The sequence below is a fragment of the Mirounga angustirostris genome, unplaced genomic scaffold (genome assembly GCF_029215605.1).
Source record: "Mirounga angustirostris isolate CCGP_5_RB_7025 unplaced genomic scaffold, mMirAng1.0.hap1 SCAF_14, whole genome shotgun sequence".
In the NCBI taxonomy this organism is placed as follows: Eukaryota; Metazoa; Chordata; class Mammalia; order Carnivora; family Phocidae; genus Mirounga; species Mirounga angustirostris.
The window spans coordinates 63951093-63972738 of NW_026991722.1; the positions used below are offsets into that span (position 1 = coordinate 63951093).

The 21646-nt window shown below is 62.0% G+C and overlaps 1 protein-coding gene across 10 annotated transcripts in view; it reads right to left on the bottom strand.

Moving 5' to 3' along the window:
• Window positions 1–232: 232 nt before the first annotated feature.
• The window catches only part of ARVCF (ARVCF delta catenin family member), a 50838-nt gene continuing 29424 nt past the window's right edge, over window positions 233–21646 (bottom strand). For 3 of the 10 annotated variants that reach the window (XM_045887131.3, XM_064578028.1, XM_054510392.2), the window contains 17 exons: window positions 12740–12898; window positions 12031–12554; window positions 10527–11026; window positions 9257–9440; window positions 8334–8451; window positions 7761–7932; window positions 7021–7038; window positions 5942–6013; window positions 4489–4616; window positions 4034–4184; window positions 3569–3767; window positions 3378–3489; window positions 3174–3264; window positions 2780–2833; window positions 2268–2353; window positions 1555–1671; window positions 233–1098 (listed from right to left, as the gene is read on the bottom strand). In XM_045887131.3, the coding sequence (XP_045743087.1) occupies window positions 1567–1671; window positions 2268–2353; window positions 2780–2833; window positions 3174–3264; window positions 3378–3489; window positions 3569–3767; window positions 4034–4184; window positions 4489–4616; window positions 5942–6013; window positions 7021–7038; window positions 7761–7932; window positions 8334–8451; window positions 9257–9440; window positions 10527–11026; window positions 12031–12554; window positions 12740–12898 (2673 nt within the window). In that variant the 3' untranslated portion in view covers window positions 233–1098; window positions 1555–1566. Of the gene's footprint in view, window positions 1099–1554; window positions 1672–2267; window positions 2380–2779; window positions 2834–3173; window positions 3265–3377; window positions 3490–3568; window positions 3768–4033; window positions 4185–4488; window positions 4617–5941; window positions 6014–7020; window positions 7039–7760; window positions 7933–8333; window positions 8452–9256; window positions 9441–10526; window positions 11027–12030; window positions 12555–12739; window positions 12899–18113; window positions 18274–21646 lie in introns of those variants that run through there. The other 7 variants (XM_054510393.2, XM_054510394.2, XM_064578025.1 and 4 more) reach the window with 7 other exon arrangements.

Sequence of the window (21646 nt, forward strand, 5' to 3'; positions counted from 1 at the left end):
ATCAGGGCCTAGCTAACCACCCCAAAGCAAGCCCTCTCCTGTGTGTGTGTGCAGAAAGGGGATCGCAGTGAGCCTGGGACATGTGCAGAAACACCCCTGCAGCCTGGGAGCTGAGCCCCCTCTGGACAGAGCACATGGACACCCGGGGGCCACCTCCACCCATGCCCCACCTGGCAAGCAGGGAAGAGCGAGCAGCTGGTGGCAAAGGATCTGAGCTGCAGAAAATAGGAAGTTTCCTTTGTTGCTTTTTTTAATTTTTAAGTTTTCTTACAAAAATTTAGGTGTTTACCAATACAGTCTTATTTTGGTTTTGTTTTTAATGCTTTTTGTCAGTGTTTTTCTTCGGTTTTTAAGTCACAAACAGCAGGCACTAGGCAGCGTCCCCCGCTGCTGCCGAAGGTCAGTCCCAGAGGGGTGACTCCGGACTCCAGCAGACAGGGTCTGGTAGCCACGGCCAGGCCAGAGTCGCTCAGGGAAGGCTCCTGCTGCACTGGGGTTCCATGTAGCCGAGGGCAGGGTGGGGGCAAGCACAGCCTGACCCCCATCTTGCTGCCTCCAAAGCCTCTCTGCACGCATGGGCCAGTCCGTGCCCCCACCCCCTGCCACGGGCCATGCAGGGTGGGACTCAGCGCCCAGCGGATCCCCTCTACCTTCCAGAGTCAAACTCCTTCTCTGAGCCCCTCTCCTCCCTTCCCTGCTGTAGGCTCCTCTGGGGCCCCGCACACACAAGAGCACACTCTTCTATACCACCAGCCCCAAAGCAAAGCCAGGTGCCCTTCCTGCCGCTTCCCTGGGCCCCACTCTGGCAGCTCCACTGGCTTTCTCTCTCTCTCTCTCTCTCTCTCTCTCTCTCACTCGCACACAGCACCATGTCAGTAAACAGCTAACTCAGCCTAGGGAGTTAGGAGGGAGGGAGCGAGGGGCGGGAAGGGAAGTGTGTCCAGAATGTCCGGCCCTGGCTCCCCGGCGAGAAGCGCTGCCAACCCCGGCCGCCAGGGGGCTCCAAGCTCCACAGCAGGGTCTGTCTGGGAGGGCCGGCCCTGGAGTTCCCTTCTTCCCACGATCAGGTCCCTAAGAACAAATGGCTGGGCCGGAGACCTACAGAGGGAGAGGGGAAGGTTAAGCAGGGCAGCCCGGGGTCTGGCGGACCCCTCCACAGACTAGGCCAACGAAAGTGTGGACCAAGGCAGCTACTGGAGGTGGCAGAGGCTGACCCCGAGAATCTCAGCATCAGGGCCAATCCGACTTGCTGGTCGTTCGGGGGGCACTGTGCTTGGGGCATTTAAATGTGGGGGGCCCATCCCTACTCTGGCCCCATTTGCTCTGGGCCCCGATGACACAGTGCCTGAGCCGGGACTGCAGGCCCATAGGGGCATGTCCATCTCAGACCTCAGCCTATCCCTAAGATGGACATTTGAGCCTGCTGAGCTGGAAGCCAGAGTCCCACCAGGGAGCACCAAGGGACAGAACATGCAGCCAGCAGAGATTAACAAGAAGCCCCTTCCCAGAGGACAGGAAACAGCTGAATGAAAAACCAGACGAGAGAGAACGTACCAGGCATGCAAGCTAGACCCAGGAGTCAACGGGCTGAGGCTTAGCGTCCCCCACGGCGTCCACCAGCCTGACCGCGGGCCTGCTGGGCCCAGGAGGAACCTTCCTGCCGGGGTCGGGCTGCAGCGGACAGGCAGTGTGCAGGAGGGCGTTAGAGGCAGAACAGAGCAGGTTAGTCAGCGCTGATGGGTGGGGGCTGGGCTACTCAGTGGGTGAGGCCAGAGCCGGGGTGCACACGATGGGGAAGCTGAGCTAGTGTGGCTCACAAAGATGCACACGGACGCGTGGACACACACAGGCCTGTGCCCAAAGCCAGGGATGGTCACAGAGCAGGTTGGCAGGTACCACCCTGGAGGCAGGAAAACAGTGGGCCCATCCCTGCCCCCAAACACACACATATGCAGGCAGAGAAGGGTGAAGACACTTGTACTCAGACTCCCCTGGCCCTTGTGCATTGTTCTGGGCAGTGCCCTCTGTCCCATGCCCCCTCTCTCCCAGTGGCTGTGAGCTTCAAACCACCTGCACCCACAGACCGACTCCGACGATAAACTTCCCAAGGCTGGGGGGCCAGGCCCCAGGCTCCATCTCCCAGCCCAGCTGCCCTGCAGGCGAGCCCCACCCCAGGTGGACCGGCCAGCCTAAACTCAGCACCTTGCCAGGGCCCCTCTCAGGCATGCCCTAGGCACCTCCCTAGGCACCTGCCCACAGCCACTTACTTTCAACGGTTCCTTCTCAGAGGCCTCCCCTGCAGGGTCATTGCCTCGAGCCCTCCGCTCCCTCCGGTCCACAGTGGAGTATCCGTCTTGGGGTGGGGACATGAGGGGAACTCTGAGGGGCAGGCATTGCAGGAGCAGATCTCTCCCTCAGCCCAGACACAGGGGGCCCCTGGGACAGGGTTCATTGGGAGATACCCCCACCTGCCCTGCCCCAGCACTGTGCTGGAGGCCTAGGCCAGGTCTTCTCGTGGCCCCTCCCACCATGGTGGCTCAGAACCCTCCAGCCCCCTTGGGCTGGCAGACCAGAGACTGTGGCTGGGCACTGACCCCTCCCTGGTTGCCCACCCCCCTCAGCAGCACCCCTAAACCAAATTCTCTTTTCCAACCAGCACCTCCTTGGAAGGCTTTCCCAGCACCAAACACACAAGGCAAAACCACCTGGCCCATTTCAGCACCATCCCCGCCCCCGCCCCCCCCCCACAGGAAACAAGCAGCCCTGTATCTGCACTCACCTGGGCCAAGTGCCTCCATGGGGATCACGTCCCGGCTGCCTGGTTTCTCGCCATCTGCAAGGTATAAGCCAGGTGGCTGGCTGGTTGCAAGAACCAGTGGGGATACCAGGACAGACAAACCCACAGCAGGGCTGGCCTCCGTTGACCCGGGTACGCTTTGTTGCTAACATCTTTTAACATCTTTGCACCATTCTGCCAGTCCTCTGCCATTGACACCCCCCCACCCCCACTTAACATCAATGTGGACACCATGGGTGTAGAGGTTGTAGGAGGCTGCAAGCCAGGAAAGGGGCCCCCCTACCCCTCACCTGCCTTGTCACCATCAATGCACCTAGGTGGAGGAGCATCTCTTATACCTCAGAGATAGGTTTCCACGCCCCGACCCCGTATTCACCAAGGCTCTTGTCCACCAGTGGCAGCGTGCTGTCGTCAAAGCCTCCGGGACTCGGTGCTCCTCTGGGTCCCTTAGCGGTAGCAGCGGCTGACTAGGGGTGGAGGTGGGGGGGGGCACAAAACAGGGTGTGGGGTCAGGGGCATTCCCGTGGGGGACCTAGCCTGGAAAAGTGAAAGAGGAAAAGAAAGGCCAGGCAGGCCGCACCTGGAAGCGTGCCTTGGTCCAGCCATCCTTCTGCAGGGCGCCACGCAGCTCCTTGTAGCTCCACACAGTCTGCAGCACGTGGGAGGCGGCCTTCGCTTCGCGTACCGATTGGCTGCGGCCAGGCACAGGGCGGGATCAGCACTAGCCCCGCCCCCCAGGCCCCGCCCGCCCCCGGCTGCACTCTCACCCACCTGGCAGCGACGAGGGCCACCAGCGCTGGAACGCCTTGGGCCTGGAGTAGTGAGCGCGCATTGTCCAGGCTGTCGGACACGATCTCGTGGATGGTGTTGAGCACGGCCACCACGGTGTCCTCCTCCAGGCGGGCACCCGGTCGCGCCGGAGCCTGCGCATTGCGCACGTTCCGCACCAGCTCGGCCATGGCATAGCTCCCTGAAGGGCAGGAGTTAGTTGTCAGGGCACGCCTCTGCCCAGCCCAGCGGGAGGGAGCGGGATCCACCAGGAGAGCCCCGGCAAGCTGCAAAGTCACCCACCGTGTCTAGGGCCTAGGCCTTGAGACTGCTCAGGGATGGAATGATAGGGGCAGGGCTGGGCCCCTGAACTCCTCCCCACCCTGCCGGCCCCCAGCCCCTGCTGGTGGGACCCCAGAGCAGCCCACGGGGTTCTGCATCCCGGCTCTGCCCCACCCGCATCCTCACCAATGAGGTCCTTGTTGCGCCGGTCCAGGGAGAGGTTGCGCAGGGCGATGGCGACAGCACGCACCACCTTGTCAGTCTCGGACTGCAGCAGCTCCACGAGCACCGGAAGGCCACGCTCCTTGCGCACCGTGGCACGGATGTAGGTGGCCCACTGTGGCAATGGAGCGGGGAGTGTGCTCAGCACACTGGGTCCCGCCCACACGCCTCGACACTCTGCTACCTGAGCTGCCTGTTCCCTCTGGCTGGACCCTCCTCCCTGGCAAGACAAAGCCCTACCCAAGCAACTCAACGCCACCTCCAGCTGGCATCCTTTGTGCCGCGAACCTCCCGGACCCTGGGGAAGCACTGTGTCCCGTGTGGTCCCCACCCTCCCAGCCTGGGCAAAGGCAGAGGCCAGCACCAACAGGGTACCCAGGATTCTGTCTGTCCCCTCCCTGCCAGATTCGGCCTCTCACCATCCAGTTGCCAGCGCTGAGGTTCTGCAGGGCGCCAGCGGCAGCCTCCAGGGTGTTAAAGTTCCGGCTCTCCGTGAGGAGGGAGAGGTAGAGACGTACCACCTCGGGCTGATACAGCAGCTCAAAGCCTGGGCACAGAGCACCCACCGCCCACAGTCACCCAGGCCCCCTCCATTACCCCCTCTCCCCCCTCCTCCCATCAATGCCCCCAGGGCAAGAGTCAGCTGGGGCCAGAGATGGGTGTGGTGCAGTCAGGGAAAATTTAACATCAACACATATCCACCCGTTATGAGCCACCCGAGGGAGAAAGCAGTCCCGTTTCATGGAAGAACAGAGGTTCAGTGAGGAGGCAGTGGGTCTAAGTGAGGTTGTTGTTCCCTTGACCCTGCTGCCAAAGAAATGGTATTGGACCTGCCTGGCAGCCAGAGCATCCAGAAGGCCTGGGGTAGGGGGGGAGGTGGCAACCAGGGCTGCTCCCCTAGCAACAGGACTCAAACTCCCTAACAACAGGGCCAGCCCTCCTGGGTAGACAGGCTGTGCAACTAGGGGGAGGAGCCCTAGCCGGAACAGGACCCTGTTCTCTCTCATGTAACTTAGGCTGTTACCAGTGCACGCCCCTAGCCACAGGGTCTGCCTTCTCAGTCTGCACCCTGCTCAACCATTCCTGGTCCCCCATCAATTGAGGCCTGTACCCAGACATTACTCCCTCTCCCCTGTCCTCCCACCCCATGTTTTATCACCCCCTCCCCATTCCTCATGCCTCATCATCCCTTCACTTCAGCTCTGCTGGGCTTCCTGTTCCGCAGATGCTCCAAGCATGTCCCCCACTCAGGGTATTCCCCCTAAAGGCATCCGCAGGCATCGGTCTGTGTGTGATGTTTTCCCCTAGGCCTCCCATGGCTGGGGTCTTCCACCCTGCTTGGAGGCATCTGGGCTTGCAGGGTGGGCCGTGGCCTGGGGCTCAGGCTCAATTCCCTGTACAGAACAGCGCCAGCACACAGTAGGACTCCAACAGACACAGGGGACGAGAAGGACAAACCACTCTGCCCCCTGCACTATCAGCCTCCAGACTAGATCTGACTGCACACCTCAGCTCCCAGACCCCCGGGAGTGAATGTGAGCTCCTCAGAGGATACTGGAGGTCCTGCCTAGCTGGTCTCTGTCCTTCACTGAAGGCCTCACTCTATCTCCTCTAGTCTTCTGCATGCTGTGTGACCTTGCAAATGCCTGGCCTCTCTGTGCCTCTGTCTCCTGCCCTGCCTGGAGTGACCCATGCAACTGGCCCTGATTCTGAACCCACAGCAGGTACCCAGGGACTGGACAGCCTTCTGGGGAGCCCCACACCTGTGCGCTGTTTCTCCATTGGCTCCCCAAGGCCCTCCACGCCTGCTTGGTAGCACAAAGCTTGGCCACCTGCGTGGGCCTGGGATGAACTCTGCCTCCACCCACTCACCTTTGGCAGCCTCAGTTCGTTTGGGCAGGTCCAGTGTGTCAAAGTTCCGGTCCATCTCACCATCCTTCTTCCCTGGAACAGAGAATAGACGGAGGTGAAGCCGGCCCTGCACGGGGCAGGTATGCGCCAGGAGGGTGGACATGGCACTTTCCTGCCCAAGGCCCAAGAGCACCCCCAAGTCCAGGACTGGGTACCAGGAGGCCCTGGGAAGGGCAGTGGTTGCACTGGGGCCTGGGGATGTCCCAGCTTTGCCCCCAGCAACCAGGACTGATCTGTTAGGTGCCGGGAGCAGCACTGCTAACCACCCAACAGCCTCCCTGCAGCTACTAGGAGCCAGGAGCCCAGGCTGGATGATGACAGGGAGGTACAGAGAAGCTGGGGGCTGCCAAGGACAAGACCTGCCCGGTTGCACAGTAAAGCAGGGCTGGGGCCAAGAGTCCCAGCCACGGGGAAATGCCTGTCTGGGGTCAGGACCTGGTCCCAGGCTCTGCTGGCTAGGAGAGACCACCACCCACAGGCTGAGCCCCTAGAGCAGCCCCACCTAGCACTTGTCAGCCTCAGCCCGCACCGCTCTGTGAGTGAGCTCACTAGCTGCCAGTCACCCTCATCTCAGACGAGGGAGCTTCTTCTCTGAAAGGCAGCAGAGCTCTGATGATCTGGGCTCCCTGTTCTGCCCAGCCTCACGGGGCCTTTGTGTGGTCCCTTTAAGCCACACATTGCTGCATTCCCAGGGGCAGACTTTGCTCCCTGGTGCCTGAGGGGACAAATACACCCAGACCCTGCCCCCCCTTGATTCTCCCAGCTCCAGCTCCAGGCCCGGCAGCGGAGTCTGAGGTTACAGAGAACAGCCCGTTGGCCTCCCAATGAGTCCAGGGCTGACATTCCTGCCGTTGTCATGTCCACACAGTTGTCATGGAGATGGCTGCCCGGGAAAGGGACTGGAGATGGGGCAGGGCCCTGGGGCTAGATCACCCTGTGGTCGTCATGGAGAGTACTGCCTCGACAATAAGGGTGGGCGGCACCTCCCCGGTGCCCACTGCCCCCACCGGGCCTGGACAGCAGGACAAATAGGGACTCACCTTGATGGAACCACTCCTCTGGGCGGCCGGAGGAAGCACAGGAGAGAGGAGACGAGCCTCAGTGGGCAGCACCCCCTCCTTCCCCGCACGCCCTCCCGGGAGGCCTCGACTTCCCACTGTGTACCCTGGGTTGAATAGATGGGTCGTGGAACCCCACCCTGATCACTGTGGAGGGCTGAGTGCCCAGAATTGGAACAAGAGAGGGGAGGCCTGGGGTCAGAACAGGTGCACATGGGGAGCGGGGGGGGGGGGGGGGGGAGGCAGTGCACAGACGTCACCCAGCAGGTGCCAGAGAATGTAGATCCTGGAACCTGCACCCAGCAAATGCCAGGCGGGATGGCACCAAGGCAGGGTGGGGTGCTGCCTCCGGGGCATCTCAAAGTCTCCAGGTGCTCTGTGAACGCCAGGAGGCAGCATCGTCTTCAGAGCTTTCCAAACACGGGCCCAAAGAACCCTTCCCGGAGCTGAGAGACAGTCCAGGCGGCACCAGGGACACCACGTAGGTTCACTCCTGCCCTCCCCCAGGGGCCCCAGAGCGCAGATGAAGGAAGGCTGCCCCGTCAACCGGACGACCCAGCAGGCTGGGTACACCCTCCTTGGCTCCCTGCTTCGCCACCTGCCCATCAGGAGCTGACCAGGTGGTCTCTCCAGCTTCCGTGACAGCCGTGGGTATGGAGACCCTTCAGCCTGGGGTGGCAGGGAGAGTCCTAGAGTGTAATATCCCAGTCCCTCCCACACACCTTTGGCCTTCTTGCCACCGAAACAGCCAGCGTCATCCCTCCTCCGGCGCTGGGAGCCCGCAGCACCGCCCGGGGGCCCCGGCTCAGCCTCCTGGTACCTGTCGGCCCCAGGCACCTCCTTGTGCACGTGGTAGGACAGGTTCCGCATGATACACACACAGTTCTCCACTGACTGTGGGGAGAGGAGAGATGGTGGAGCAGCACCCGGTGGGCACGGAGACTGCCACCCCTCCCCGGGACGCCTGGCCGCAGCCAGTGCGCACAGAAGGAACTGGGGGTGCAAAGATGGGGAGGCCTAAGCTAGGGAGCCCCCGGGGGTGAGAACTCCCAGGGAGAGGCTGAGGAAGGAAAAAGGTGGAGAACACACAGCGTGTAGGACCTTGTCTGGGACTTCACTGTGGCCACTACGGGGTGGCCGGTGGGCAGGGCACTGCCCCAGAATGCATATGCCTACTTCTCCTGTGCTGCCCAAATGGTTCAGGGCCCCCTGGGCCCAGTTCCTGCTCCATGTCCCCGACCCTTTGCAGGAGGTTGTGAACATGCACCCCACTGGGACCTGCTGGGGCCCCCCACCTTGTTGTCCGTGTCCTTCCTGCCCACAGCTGACTGCAGGGCGTGCAGCAGGGCGTCTACCAGCCCTTCGCATTCCCGGAGCCGCCGCCGGGCCTCTGCACCATCCGAACTCACGTTCCTGGGGGGCCAAGAGCGAGCCCTGTGAACCCTGGCTCCCATGGGAACTTCCCAGCCCCCCCCCACCCCAGCCTTGGGGTTTTGTCTTCATCTGTAAAACCGGCTCTGACACCACCGTTAGGGCTACCGACAGTGTCTCGACCCCTGAGACCCTAGGAGGGAGCCCTGGCCTGGCATCTGGGTGTGGCAGGGGGCCTTCTCGGATACCCAGCGGAATTGGGAGGGGAGAGAAGTGGGTCCAGAGTCCTGAATCCACGCACAGTGACAGTTCTGGGTTCCACCTTACCCTGAGGTGAGGACCGCATAGGGCCACGGGGCTATGTCCTGATGGATAGACAGGACCATGGGGACCCTGGACCACGTGTGGGGACTCTAGTGATTCCCAGGGTGGGAGGGTTAGGGCAGAGGTCACGAGGACATGGAACGAGGCCTCTGAGGCAGACGGAAATGAGGGTCCCGGCTCCCCCTACCCTGGCTGTTACAGTGATGGAAGAGTGGGTTGAAGCTGAGCAGGGCTGGAGACATGGGGTCCTAACGTGAGAGGGTGGCAGACCTTGTCCAGAGGCTGCCCTTGGGGCCGAGTACAGCCCCATCAGGCCCCATTCTCAGGACTTGGGCAGGAACTGTGACATGGCTGTGTCCCAAGCTCCTAAAACTTGGGTGGCTAATTGTCTTCCATGTTATACCAGACATGAGGACATTCGCAGGTGTGCGTACAGGCTCTGGTGCCTGGCTCCTGCCTCCTCGGCCGGGAACAGTCCTGGGTGGCTGCACAGACAGTGCCCGAGCCCAGCCCCCACCCACACCTCAAGCAGCCCGATGTGTTCTTGAAGACCGTTGTCCACTCGGCATCTCTTGGCTTGGAATCCTCGTTGGGCTCGCGCTCCCAGCCCGAGTGGGGCACAATGACCTCGTGGGTCAGCGTCTGCAGGCCGTGGTCAATGATGACCATCTTCAGGGGCTCGTAGGATGACAGGTTCCACAGTGTGCCTGCAGGGCGTCATCAACCAGCCGGTGCTCACCACACAGGCAGCAACCTTCTGACCTCCCCATGTGACCTCGCTCAGGACATGCCCCGATCAGACCAGAAAGCAGGAAGTGACAAAAGCCGTGAGAGGTCCTGGGTGCCCACCTTGGCCCAGGCAAGATGTGCACAGGCACCCAACAGTAGCTACCAGCTGGGAGGGGCTGTGACACAGGAAAGGGCTGGCTGGGGGCCTGTGGCTGGACAAGCAGGTGCCTTCTCTTCCCCATCCCTCCTTAGCCACGTGGGGGTGGTGGTGGCAGGGGGCCTGTGGCTGGACAAGCAGGTGCCTTCTCTTCCCCATCCCTTCTTAGCCACATGGGGGGGTGGTGGCAGGGGGCCTGTGGCTGGACAAGCAGGTGCCTTCTCTTCCCCATCCCTCCTTAGCCACGTGGGGGGGTGGTGGCAGGGGGCCTGTGGCTGGACAAGCAGGTGCCTTCTCTTCCCCATCCCTCCTTAGCCACGTGGGGGGGGGTGGCAGGGGGCCTGTGGCTGGACAAGCAGGTGCCTTCTCTTCCCCATCCCTCCTTAGCCACGTGGGGGGTGGTGGCAGGGGGCCTGTGGCTGGACAAGCAGGTGCCTTCTCTTCCCCATCCCTTCTTAGCCACGTGGGGGGGGGGTGGCAGGGGGCCTGTGGCTGGACAAGCAGGTGCCTTCTCTTCCCCATCCCTTCTTAGCCACGTGGGGGATGGCACTACTGCCTCACTGGCGCCACCTAAAGGTGGTCACATGACCCTACCTGGCCAATTGGGGCCCATAAGGCACAATCCCCCAGCACCGGGCCCCATTGGAGGGTGGGACCAGGAGGCTGGACCTGGAGGAGTATGGGGACATGCGGGCAGGTGGAAAGGGGGCCTGCCTGAGAGGCAACAAAGTCCAGAGGTAGAGAGGCTGGGGACCTCTCAGTCTCAGCCTAATGCCTACCCCCAGCAACTGGACCTCCTGACTAAACGGGCAGATGGTGGTGGCAGCGGGGGGTGGGGGGAGTCTTTCCCTGGCCAAGTCTCACTCTCCTCTCCCTGACGGACGAGGGGGAGCCAGGTGTCACTCACCTGTGACGAGCTCTCGGACCTCATTGTCCCGGGCAGCCCGCAGCAGGCGCACGAGGGCAGGCACACCGCCACAGTCCCGGATGGCAGCCTTGTTGTCCGTGTCTCGGCCGTAGGAGAGGTTACGCAGCGCCCCGCAGGCCCGCCGCCGCACCTCCGCCCTCGGGTGGTCCAGCAGAGCCACGAGCAGAGGCAGGCCCCGCAGCTGCCGCACGCGGCGCTTGACGCCCTCGTTCTCAAAGCACAGGTGTTGCAGGTAGGCGGCTGCGTTGGCTTTCACAGGGTCCACGGGGTGTCGCAGCATGGCCAGGACCTCTGGCAGCTCGGGGTCCCGCCAACGCGGCTCCTTACGGGCGCTGTCGACTGAGGGCGACCGTCGGACCACTCGGTCCAGGCTGCCTAGGCTGCCCCGTTCTGGCTGGGCCAGAGGGGCTGTCGCAGCCGGAAACGGGGGCCGCTCCTCCATCAGCTCACCGCCATCATCTGCCACATCCTCGTAGGCCCTGTGCAGACAGGCAGGGCGCAGAAACATCTCGGCACTGCTCGGGAGCTACCCCACCGTTATTTTCTCCAGGGGACCATGAACCCTTGAAGGGTGGGGACAGGCCTACAGCACTGGTACTGGACCCCAAGTACCTGCTGAGAGTCACACCCCAGGCCAGCAACAACTGACTCACAGCCAGTGACATGGCCTAACAACAGCCAATGGTTATCAGGGCTTAGATCTCCCTAAGACGGGAGCTCACTCACTCCCATCACCATGCAGCATTCCCCAATTCTGAGCTAAATGCGTTTCTATGAAACATCTGTCTGTGACTGAGGTCCTGCCCTCCCATGAGGCCCATCTCGGCCAAGTGGGCTCTGCCAGGATGTGGGGGCAGGAGGTGACCCTCCCTGCACACAGCCATCCTGGTGGGACCGTATGAGGGGCATTCAGGTCACTGGTCCCCCGGAGTACAAGATGTCCTTGTGGGTTGTCACCATCAAACCTACTTCCTAGGGCAGGGATTGAGGCTAGGAGGGGTCAGATGTCTTGCCTGAGGTCACACAGCATAATCCATACCAAGGCTGTGATCATGTTCTCACTCTACAGATAGAAAAACTTGAGGGCAAAGGTGACAGAGGCAGAGTCTATGCTGGGAAGAGCTAGATAACCTAGTTTCTGGTTGCTTCTGTACACAGGGGCAATTGAGGCCTGGAGAAAGGCTGGAGCCTCAAACTCAGAGGAAACGCTCTGAGCCTCTTGTGCTCCTATCTTCATGGCCGGCTGGCTGGAGCAGGGGTAGCAGGTGTTGGGCACTGTCACCAACTTCCCTAATGCCCCAGACCCACAGGGAGGGTGCCCAGTGTGACTTCCACCATCCCAGAAGCTTCCCTTGTTGCTGTCCTTGAATTGAGGCCAATTCAAACTAACGTGCATAACTAACTTAGCCCCAGCAGCTAGACTTCCTGTGGGGCAGTGGAAGGCAGACTTCCCGGAGGCAGCTGCCAGGCTCAGGGTACTCACCTGGTACGAAGGCCACGTCCACACTCAGGCCTCCTCCTTGTGGCAGTGCCATAGTCAGGCTCCAGCTCCGGGCCACCCTCGTCATCGGCAGCCAGGCTGCGGGTGTCATCCTCTAAGCCGTATGGCTCTGCCTGGAAGCGCTCGGGCTGGGAGCGACCGGCTGGTGGCACAGGCTCAGGGCCTGCAGGGAAGGCCTCACGTCGGCCAGGCAGTGTGAAGCAGCCATCGACAGGGCCTGGGCCAAGGGGGCCACGTGCGGGCCGCACACCCAGCCCACGGGAGAGACTGCCGTAGCTGGGGACATCACGGGGCTCAGGGCCGTCGGTAAAGCTGCCCCCGCTGCTGAGGTAGGCGCGGGAAAGCGTGGCTGCCGGACCACCCCCGCGCAACAGGAAGTGCCGGTCCAGAGGGCCGTCTGTGAAGGGGCCTAGTGGGGGGCCGCCGTCCAGCAGGGGGAGGCCATCTGGGCCTACGGGCACCTGGCGCACTGTTCTCGTGGTCACCGTCTTGACCGTCTTCGTGACCTGGTGGGGAAGTGGGTGGCCAGTGGGCGGGCTAGGCAGCCTGAGAGGCCCAGACACTGGCCCAGTAGGGCCAGGGTGTCCTCGGTCTTGCCCCCGACCAACAGGTGGCCCCTGGGAGGCCACTCTGTACGTGGAACAACCGTGGCTACACAGCCTACTTGCCCACTGCCGGAGCCTGGCCATACCTTGGTCTCAGTGCGCCGGGTAGTGCCGTCTTCTGATGTGACAATGGACACGTGGGAGGTGGGCGTGCCAGGGTCCTCCTCTACTGTCACTGTCTCCTCCAGCACCTCGGGCGCCTCTGGCATTGTGGCCAGTGAGGCCTGGCTGCCCGGGCTCTGCTCCTGGGCAAGCGGGGGGAATGGGTGTCAGTGGGAGGACCCATAGTTTGCCTGGTCCTGGAGTGTAGAGGTTTGTGCTGGCCCCAAGGCCAGGACAGCCTTCTTCCCACCCCTGGAGCCCATGGACCCCAGGGCCTGCAAGCCCCAGCTGGTGAAGACAGCAGCCCGCTCCTGCCTCTGAACGCCATGGGGCTTACTGGCCCTGTTGCCCTATCCCATGCGGACCTCTGGGGGTTGACCTCCCCCAATCCTGGCGCCTCCTGGGACTGAGCTGGCAGATAAAGCCCCTGTCCCCAGTGATGCAGTCTTGGGCAGCCCCATCTGAGCTGCAAGGCCTGGTTGCTACAGGCTCCTGGTGGCCCAAGGAGATTGGTGGGACCTGCAGGTCGAACTCTTGACATGGGTCACAACCCCTGGCTGGGCCCTCCCATGTCCTGGGCCTCCTCCCTGCCCCACCCAAGAAACCTTGAGTGCAGAGGCCTTGGGGGAGCAGTTTCAGCACTGCTCACAGACTCCCCAGGGCCATACCCAGGCCCCCACTGTTCCCAAGGCCAGCTAGACGCCCTCGCAGGACAGAAATACTCAGTTCTCAGAATGCCCAAAATACCCTTGCTCCTTCCGGCCTGGACACTCCTAGGGTATTGAGTGGGCACAGCCTGGCCCTACCTCATTTGGGCCAGTGTTTGGTGCTCCCCAGTGAGATGCTGGGTGTTTTATCAGAGCCCAGAGATAGTGAATTCAGGCCAGGTGTGCCCAGTTAGTCCTTGACAGGAACCTGGTGTCCCCTCCCCATATACCTCCCCCCAGGTCTCCCCAACCTGCAGCTCCCCTTGCCTTCATCCCTGCAGGGGATAACCATGGTGGAATTCCAGGCAAGATAGCTCTGGACAGAAGCCCTTTTAAGGCCCATAAGCCTATGGCCAGACTTGCCAGTGGGGAAACGGAGGCTCAAAGAGGACAGGCCAGTCCATAGCAGAGCTGAACTGACTCTGCTGACTAGCAAAGGGGTCCAAGAGCCAAAGTCCATCCACCCCTGGGCCTCTGACCGCATGGGTCCCCGCACCACACCAATATCCTAGGATTAGCATCTGGCAGGATGGGTAGGGGCTGAAACCCAAGCTGCAGCGGGCAAGCGAGCAGGAGCACATTCCTGGGCAGCGGGGCCAGGTCAGCAGGAGGACAGGCCCTGCTCTGTGGCCCAGATGCTGTGCCTTGAGGAATGGGTCCCCTGTGTGGGCCCCAGGCCTCTGAGGCCCTACACAGAAACGAAGCTGAGGCCCAAGGAAGGCCACACCCCTATCTGCCTGCCCCCAGAGCCCTACTCTGCTCCTGGCCCTGAGCCTGGGAGGTATGCAAGCCTAGGTGCCCAGAGCTGCCCAACGGCCTGCCTCCTGAGGTCCTCAGGGTGTGAAGTCTCCTCAGGTCGGGGTCCTATCCTGACAAAATGCTTAAGCCCCCAATTGCACATAGTGCTGAGATTCTAGGCCCCCGCAAAGTCTTCAGGGGTCCAGAGAGGGGCCTGCTCCATGTTAGGACAGGTGTATCCCCTGGGCTCTGGTGACACAGGAAGGAAGTCACAGAATGCAGACTCTGCCCCCAGAAGCAGAGGACAACAATATGTGATTTTATAAAAAGGGAAACTGAGGCCTGACAGAAGGGAGAGGCTTAACCAGGACTTCACAAACCATTGACAGGGAATTTCAGGCATCCCCAGGGAAGACAGTTCTGCAAGGCCTTTTAGTGATACCTCACCCCTTGTGGGCCACAGCCTTGGCTGCCACTCAGTTTGGGGTTGTAGGTGGAATGCCTGGTGGGGACCTGGCCAGGAAGGAAGAACGATGTTCCCTGAGAAAGAGGAGTAAACTGAGACCCTGAACGGGGACATGCAGCTGGGCTGCCAGGCACGGTGGCCTGGACCCTTCTCTGAGGGTGCTGGGAGCTGGGATGGTTCCGGAGCAGAAGACTCAGGGAAAGCCTGTCACTGCCGGCACCTCGGCGACCCCAGCTGTATTTGGCAACTATGGGAGCAAATGTGTGTCAGGCGCTGAGTTCTCTCGGCTGGGCCCTGGGGTCCAGGCACAGAGGGGCCTAGGGCCACACCCTGGTGGCTGCAAGTGGAGGGGAGGTGCGAGGAGCAGGACCGACAAGAGGGGACCAGAGCCTGGCCAGGAGGACACGGCCCCTGAGTAGATCTGCATACGTGAACACTCTCAGAGAAGAGCCTCCAACTCCCTAGTTAGGGGGTGGGTGTGAGGAGGGAGAAGGAGTAAGCATACCTCAGACCTCAATGCTACTCTGACTCAGTTTATTCTCACTCTAGCCTGTGATGAGGGTCTGACACAGTGCAGTAGAGGGAACAAAGGGATGGGGCTGCAGAAGAGCCAGGAACCCTCCACCCCACAAGGCCTGGCAACCCTGCAGCATCACCCACTAACACCCAGCCCAGGCAGCCTAGTAGTGGGATCCTGAGGCCCCAAGAGCCCCCACTGGCAAATGACCTCAGAGAGCTAAAAACAGGCGATGACTTCACCCAGGCTGGCGGGCAGGCGGGAGCGGGAGTCAGCCGATGATCACAGGAAGGCCTGGCCCCCGTTACACACGCCTGGGCACACATGCAGATGAGGACCTGGACATGCGTGCGTGTACCTGGTGCTTCCAACAGGGACATGTGCACAGACGTGTGTGTGTATGTGTGTGTAAGCACCCAGCCTGGCCCCCAGGCCCAAGCGCGTCAATCTGCATGTTGTCCTAACAGCCCCCAGACACAGTGCGCACTGCCCCCAGAGGGACTTGCACATGCTGACACATCCCCATCACCTCCTCCTGTCTCCCACCCCTGTGTCCAGACTGCCTGGACACCCATTCAACCACCCACTCCGGGGGCTCTCAGAGCTGGCAGCAGAGTGGGGAACCAAAGCCTGATGACCAGCACATAGTTGGCACTCAACAGAGGCAGCTGACCGGGGTGCCTACATCCTCATCTGACCTTGAGACCCTGCTCTAGGGCCACATGTCCACCTATCCAGGGCAGCACACCCCAGAGACCCCTGGCCCTACAACTCAGGTCCCCCCGGCACTCCAGACATGAGCACCAGCCTGGACACAAAACCCCCAGCCCTTCACATCCCAAATCTTGCCAAATCCTGTCAACTGTATCTTGTTACCCATCCCCAGCCCTAGCTTCATTCTTGCCCCTCTTCCTGGGACCACTGACCTGCCTCCCATAGCCTACCTCCAGGGCCCAAACTGTCCCCCGGCGCTCCCATCCATGGTCCACCTGGTCATGGTCTACAGGCCTGGCCCAGAGTGGGGCTGCTGTCCAAACCTGGGGTTTCCCAGGAGCTCCCTTGAACTTGTGGAAGGGGCCTGGCCCAAGACTCCAAGCCCCCGGGGCCAGAGTGGCCAGTCCTCAGAAAGGTAAACACAGCCAGCCACCACTGCTCTCAAGAGGGTCCCCTAGGCCCTGTCACACATCCAGGGCTTGGCTTCCTCATATGGAAACAGAAAGCACCCAGGATATCAAGGCCAAAGGACAAGCAGGATAGTGCCAGTCCCACCTTCATGGCCAGATCTAAGGGACGTGGGGAGTAGAATACAAGATGTGGGCCAACATACAGAGGGGCCGCCACCGGGGCAAAAGCCCACAACCACCTCTGAGGTACATGTGGGAATGGCAGAGAGAGGGGCCGGGGAAACAAGCCAAGTCTTAATGGGGGAGGGGGGCTGGACTGGAGTCCCAGAGGCATGGATCTATGTCACCAACCGCACTTCACAGATGAGCACCCATGGTACATATCGTGAAGAGCAAGCCTCGAGACAGGTGCCCCACCCTGCCCATGGTCCCACCGTACACACAGAGAATGGGTTAAGGTAGGATCCCACACCTGGCTCCCACAATTCCCAGTCCTGGCCCGAAGAGGGCACAAGACAGCTAGCACTGAATGAATGAATGGAGGGAGGGAGGGAGGGAGGGAGGAGTGAAGGAATGAACGTGTTCCCCTATCCCCTCCACCGAGCACAGCCATCCCTGATAAGAGTCCAAGACAATCCAGGCTGGCATCTCTCTCCACAGAGCAAGCCCTTGGCCACCACAGATGCCCTCTCTTGATGCCCAGAGGCTCTGCCCAGCCCAGGCAGATGGGGAGCTCACCCCTCCAGAGCAGAAGCCGCCTGCCAGGGCCTGCAGTCCACACTGAGTGGCCAAGAGACCAAGGGGCAGTGGGTGCCCACAGACTGGGGAAGCAAGGTTGTGGGGGATAGCAGGGCTGGCTGTCACTCACCCCAGTTTCTCCAAGCCCAGCCCACATTTATCAGCTACACAGCAGCCCCAACTCCCCCCAGCTGACCCTTACATCTCTGGGATGGTCAGCGGCCTGACCCTAGGGGCCATACCATACAGCAGGCAGAAACCCAGCTGCCAGGGAGAGGCAGGTGTGACCCGGCCCCCAATGACAAGGGGCCTGGGGCAGTTGCTCCTCCAGTTGGCCTCAGTTTCCCTGCCTGTTACTGGACCGCAAACCCTGTAAGCAGGAGGTGCTGGCTGCCCACATGCCTCCCTCCCGCTCCCTCCCAGCACTGGGAGGCTGACTCCCCGGGTTTTCCTCGGAGACCCCCGCTCCTGCCTCCGCACGTGGGCAGGGCCCTCCTCCACCCCTCCCCTCACGTGTGCTGCCGCGGCAGACAGGGCTTCCATTAAAGCTCCGGAAGCTCCTCGCAGGTCCCCAGAGTCGGAGCCCGCGCTAAGAGTGCGGAGGGGAGGGGAGGGGAGGCCCACCGAGCCCCCCAGGGAGCTGGAGGCCTAGCCCGGCTGCCCTCTCCGGACTCCGCATCCCTCCCGCATAGAGGGGCTGCTCAGGAAGGACCTCACCAACCACCCCCACCCCAGGCACCTGTCCTGGGCGCTGCCCTGGGGTGCACCCACCCCGATCCCGGCCTCGCTTCCCCGCGCCGAGTCGCCCCGCCCGGGGCCTGGCGCCCGGTCCCCAGAAACCCCGCGGCCCCGCCCCGCGCCTTGCACACCCCCCCGGGCGGCGCGCTCACTCCGCCGCCCCGCCCGCCCCGGGGCCGAACGCGCTGGCCCAAAGCGCAGACAATAGTCTTCTCCGGCCGGCGGCTCCGCGGAACAAAAGCGGGTCCTCCCGGGAAGGCCGGCGCCCCGCCCTCCGCCGCCGGGCCCCCGGGACGGTGCCCCCACGCATAAGACCAAGTTCCCTCCAACCTGTCTGAGTTCGGCCGGCATCGGGCCGGGCTCGTGGGTGGTGGGGGCGCGGGCCGGTAAGGACGGCGGCGGCGGTGGCGGCGGCGGCGGCGGCGGCGGCAGCTGAACCGGGCTCGGCTCCGGCGCCTCGGCCGCTCGGGCTCGGGCTCGGCGGACTCGCTCCCCGCGGGGGCGGACCTGGCGGCGGTCACGGCGAGCAGCCAATGGAGCGGGGCCGCGCCCAGGCGGGGCGGGGCGGGGGCCGGTGGGGCGGGGCGAGGTCCCGCCCCCCCCCCCCCCCCCCCCGCGCGCGGGGCTCTGCTGCCGCTATCAGGGCGGGGCTGGGGTCGCCCCTTAACTCCCGAGCGGCCGGCCTGGCCTGGCCTCCCCGTCCCTCCACTTCCCCTGCGGGGGTGACATTTTCCCGCCTAGTGACTTTGGCCGAGTCCTGCTTCCCGGGCCTCATTCTGCCTCCAGTAAAAGAACTCACAGGCCCCTCCCCCTGTAGTTAGGGAAACTGAGTTCTGGCAGAGCTGGGGCCAGTGCGGCCATCCTCTTTGGCACAGGCTGCTATCCTGACCCCAATGTTTCCCCCTGCTGTAAAATGAGGACTGATCAGACAGTAGTTATAGCGATGTCAGCATGACAAAGTCTCTCAGATGTCCCTGATCTGGCCCCAGGCCCTTGCCCAAACCCCAGCACAGCCCCCCAAGTATGTGCCTTCATAGAGCTCAGTCGGGGCCTGCCAAATGGACCTGGCACTGATCCACTTTGTCTTGGGTTCTCCCCATCAAGACACAGAGGCCCAGGGTTTCCCCTACCCTCTTAGGGGTGTCAGAGCAGATCAAATGGTGTGTGCGGGGGTACTCAGCAGTTGGGTGACCCTGGGTGAAAGCTCCCGAGGCCAAGAGGGCCTCAGACTCTCTCTCCTCCATGCTTTTGATCCACTGGGAAGTGGTTGGGGGGTGAGGGGAGTGGTATCACAGTGCCTGGTTAATCAGGACTTCTCCAAACCAGGCATGACATGAAGGTACAGCCACACCCTGGAGAGTCTGGCTGTGCTGGATGGAAACGCAGACCCAGAAGGGCTGGGCTGGGCTGGGGCCCTTTTGGGTCATACCCCACAAAGGCAAGCCAATGGCTCGTGTATCCCGAATAAGGAAACTAGGCTCTGAGATGAATAAGGGCAAGGGCTGGTGCAAGGAGGTTCCATGGGTCTGGCAAGACAGAAGGGCAAGGCCTGGGCTTCCTGTGCCCCTCCTGCTTTGCCCCAGACCCCGCTCAGAAAATCCAGCCATCCCCAGGGGCTACCCTTCTTCCTGGACATGCCATGTACATAGGCTATGCAGCCAGCATGCTCAAGCACTCTGGGTGTCCACTGCATGTCCCTCTGAGCCTCTGTTTCCCCACCTGCACAGGGGTGAGTTGCCCTGACCACTGGCCCCCTGTACCTTCCATCCATGGCAGTTCCACAGGGAGCCACCTGGAATAGAAGCAGCAGTAGGAGGGCTGGACCACTGCCCCGAAGGAACTTACATTTCAGCTGCTTCTGCCTTCTCCCAAATTTCACCAGCTGCTAGTGCCCCAGCCACATACCCACCTTGGCCTAACCCGGGGCTGGCCAGGTCCCTAAAGGCGTCCCCCCGACCACATGCACAAACACACACCCACTGCTTGAGGGCTGGCCCTGCTCCAGCCAGGTGTCTCCAGCGGGGAGCTCTTCCTGCTGGAGGATTAAAGGCAGGTGGCCAGGACAGTGGTGCAGCCTGGGGAGCACAGCCGTAGCCCCTGGCCTCTCAACCCCTTAGTCCCAGCGACCTGCCTTGCCACTGGCCCTGAGCTTCACAGACCCCAGCTCTGACCTTGAGGATCAGCTCCAGGCAGCCCTGGGGCTCAGCAGGTAGGTCACTAGGTATCTCCTGCTGAGACAAATCTGGGAAGCAGTTTTGGCATCAGGGCTGCCAGGCCTGGCCAGCGGATGTGGCCCCGCCTCCCCCAATGTCCCATTAGCCCTGCCAGTCCAGCCACAGCCCTGAGAACACATGTTCTCTCCGATCTCACCCTGAGAAAACCATCTCCTCCCAAGAGACAGAAAAATCAAGGGCAGGCCAGGAGGACAGTGGGCGGGGAGAGGTCATAGCCTGAGGTCTTTAGTCCACAGTCCCCAGGAGGCCAGGGCAGCTCCAGGCTATGGGAACATCTTTCTGTGGGGGCACTGACCCTCAGCAGGGCCCTCTGGGCTGGAGGCTAAAGCCCTTTCCAGCCTGGGAGGGCTAGAAAGAGGGCCTGGCGCCTGAAGGATGGCCTTGAGGTCACTGACTGCCACTGTCCCCATGTGGCCCAGCTGGGCTGTTCCACTCCCCAACACATCTGGGGGGTGCAGCCCTCACCCTCTGGGGTGCCTGAGATCCAAGGGGTGGTGGGGGTGGCTCTTGCACCTAGACCCACCCTGCCTCAGTCCTGGCCTCCTGTGGACTGGCTCCTTGGCCCACCTCAGCACCAAAGGCTTGTAAAGACAGCTTCCCAATGATAGGGGCTGCTGGTGGGTCTGGGCCCTCTGGAGACTATATACCATACTGGGTTGTGCGTATGGATTGCCCACTGGCAGATGAGACCACCAAGGCTCTGGGGGTAAAGGTCACTCGCCAAGTTCCCCAACCTGACATGGACTGCTGCTTCTAGGCCCCACATGCCCTGGCTAGGCAAAGCTAGCCCAACTGGGTCAGTCTCACCCGAGACCTGCTCCCTCTCCAGCCACAGAGGTGCAGGCGGCCCCAAGCTGCCAACAGCATGTCTGGTTCCCTGGAGTGGGGGCCCAGTGACAAGAGCATGTGCTGGGGGACATACTGGGAGGAGCTCTGGCTGCCAGGTTTAGGAGGGCTATAGTGTGGGAGCTGAGTCAGAGAAACAGAACAAACACCACTGGGAGGGCCCTCTAGGGTCACTCTGTGAGGAACCCTGGGGACTCAGTAGGCCGTGGCCCCCTAGGCCTCTGGGTCTGGTAGTGAGGAGGTGCAACAGTGAGAGGTCTGTGGGGTGGAGTCCCACCCAGGGCCCTCCTTCTCCTGGCTCCTGGGACAGCTCTGCCCTGCCTATCCCCTGCCTTGTGCCTCAGTCAGTACTGTGATCTGAAAAATCACACCAAACTCCAGGCCTCCCACGTTTTCTTGTTCTGCCCCTACCATCCCATAAACCAAGTGCTCTTGTGCCCCATCCATAAGTCAGGCACTGGGGTACAGTGGCTGAGGGAGGGGTCCAGGCCATTTACTCCTGACTTTAGAGGCCTTAGGGCCTGGCCACAGAGGAGACAGGGCTTCACGCCTCTTGGGGCTGAGCAGGGGCCTGAGCCCAGTTTAAGGGCATTGGCTGGTGGAGAAATGGAGGCTCCAGGTCACCCTCTGAGACGTAGGCAGAGCCTGAGGTCTTGCTCAAGCCTTCCTCTAGAAGGCTTCCTCACTGATGCATACGATGAAGGAGGAAACCACGGCAAGGAGACTCCAGGGCGGGTAAAACCCTCAGTGTCACCAGGGTGACTGCAGAGTTGCCCAGAATAG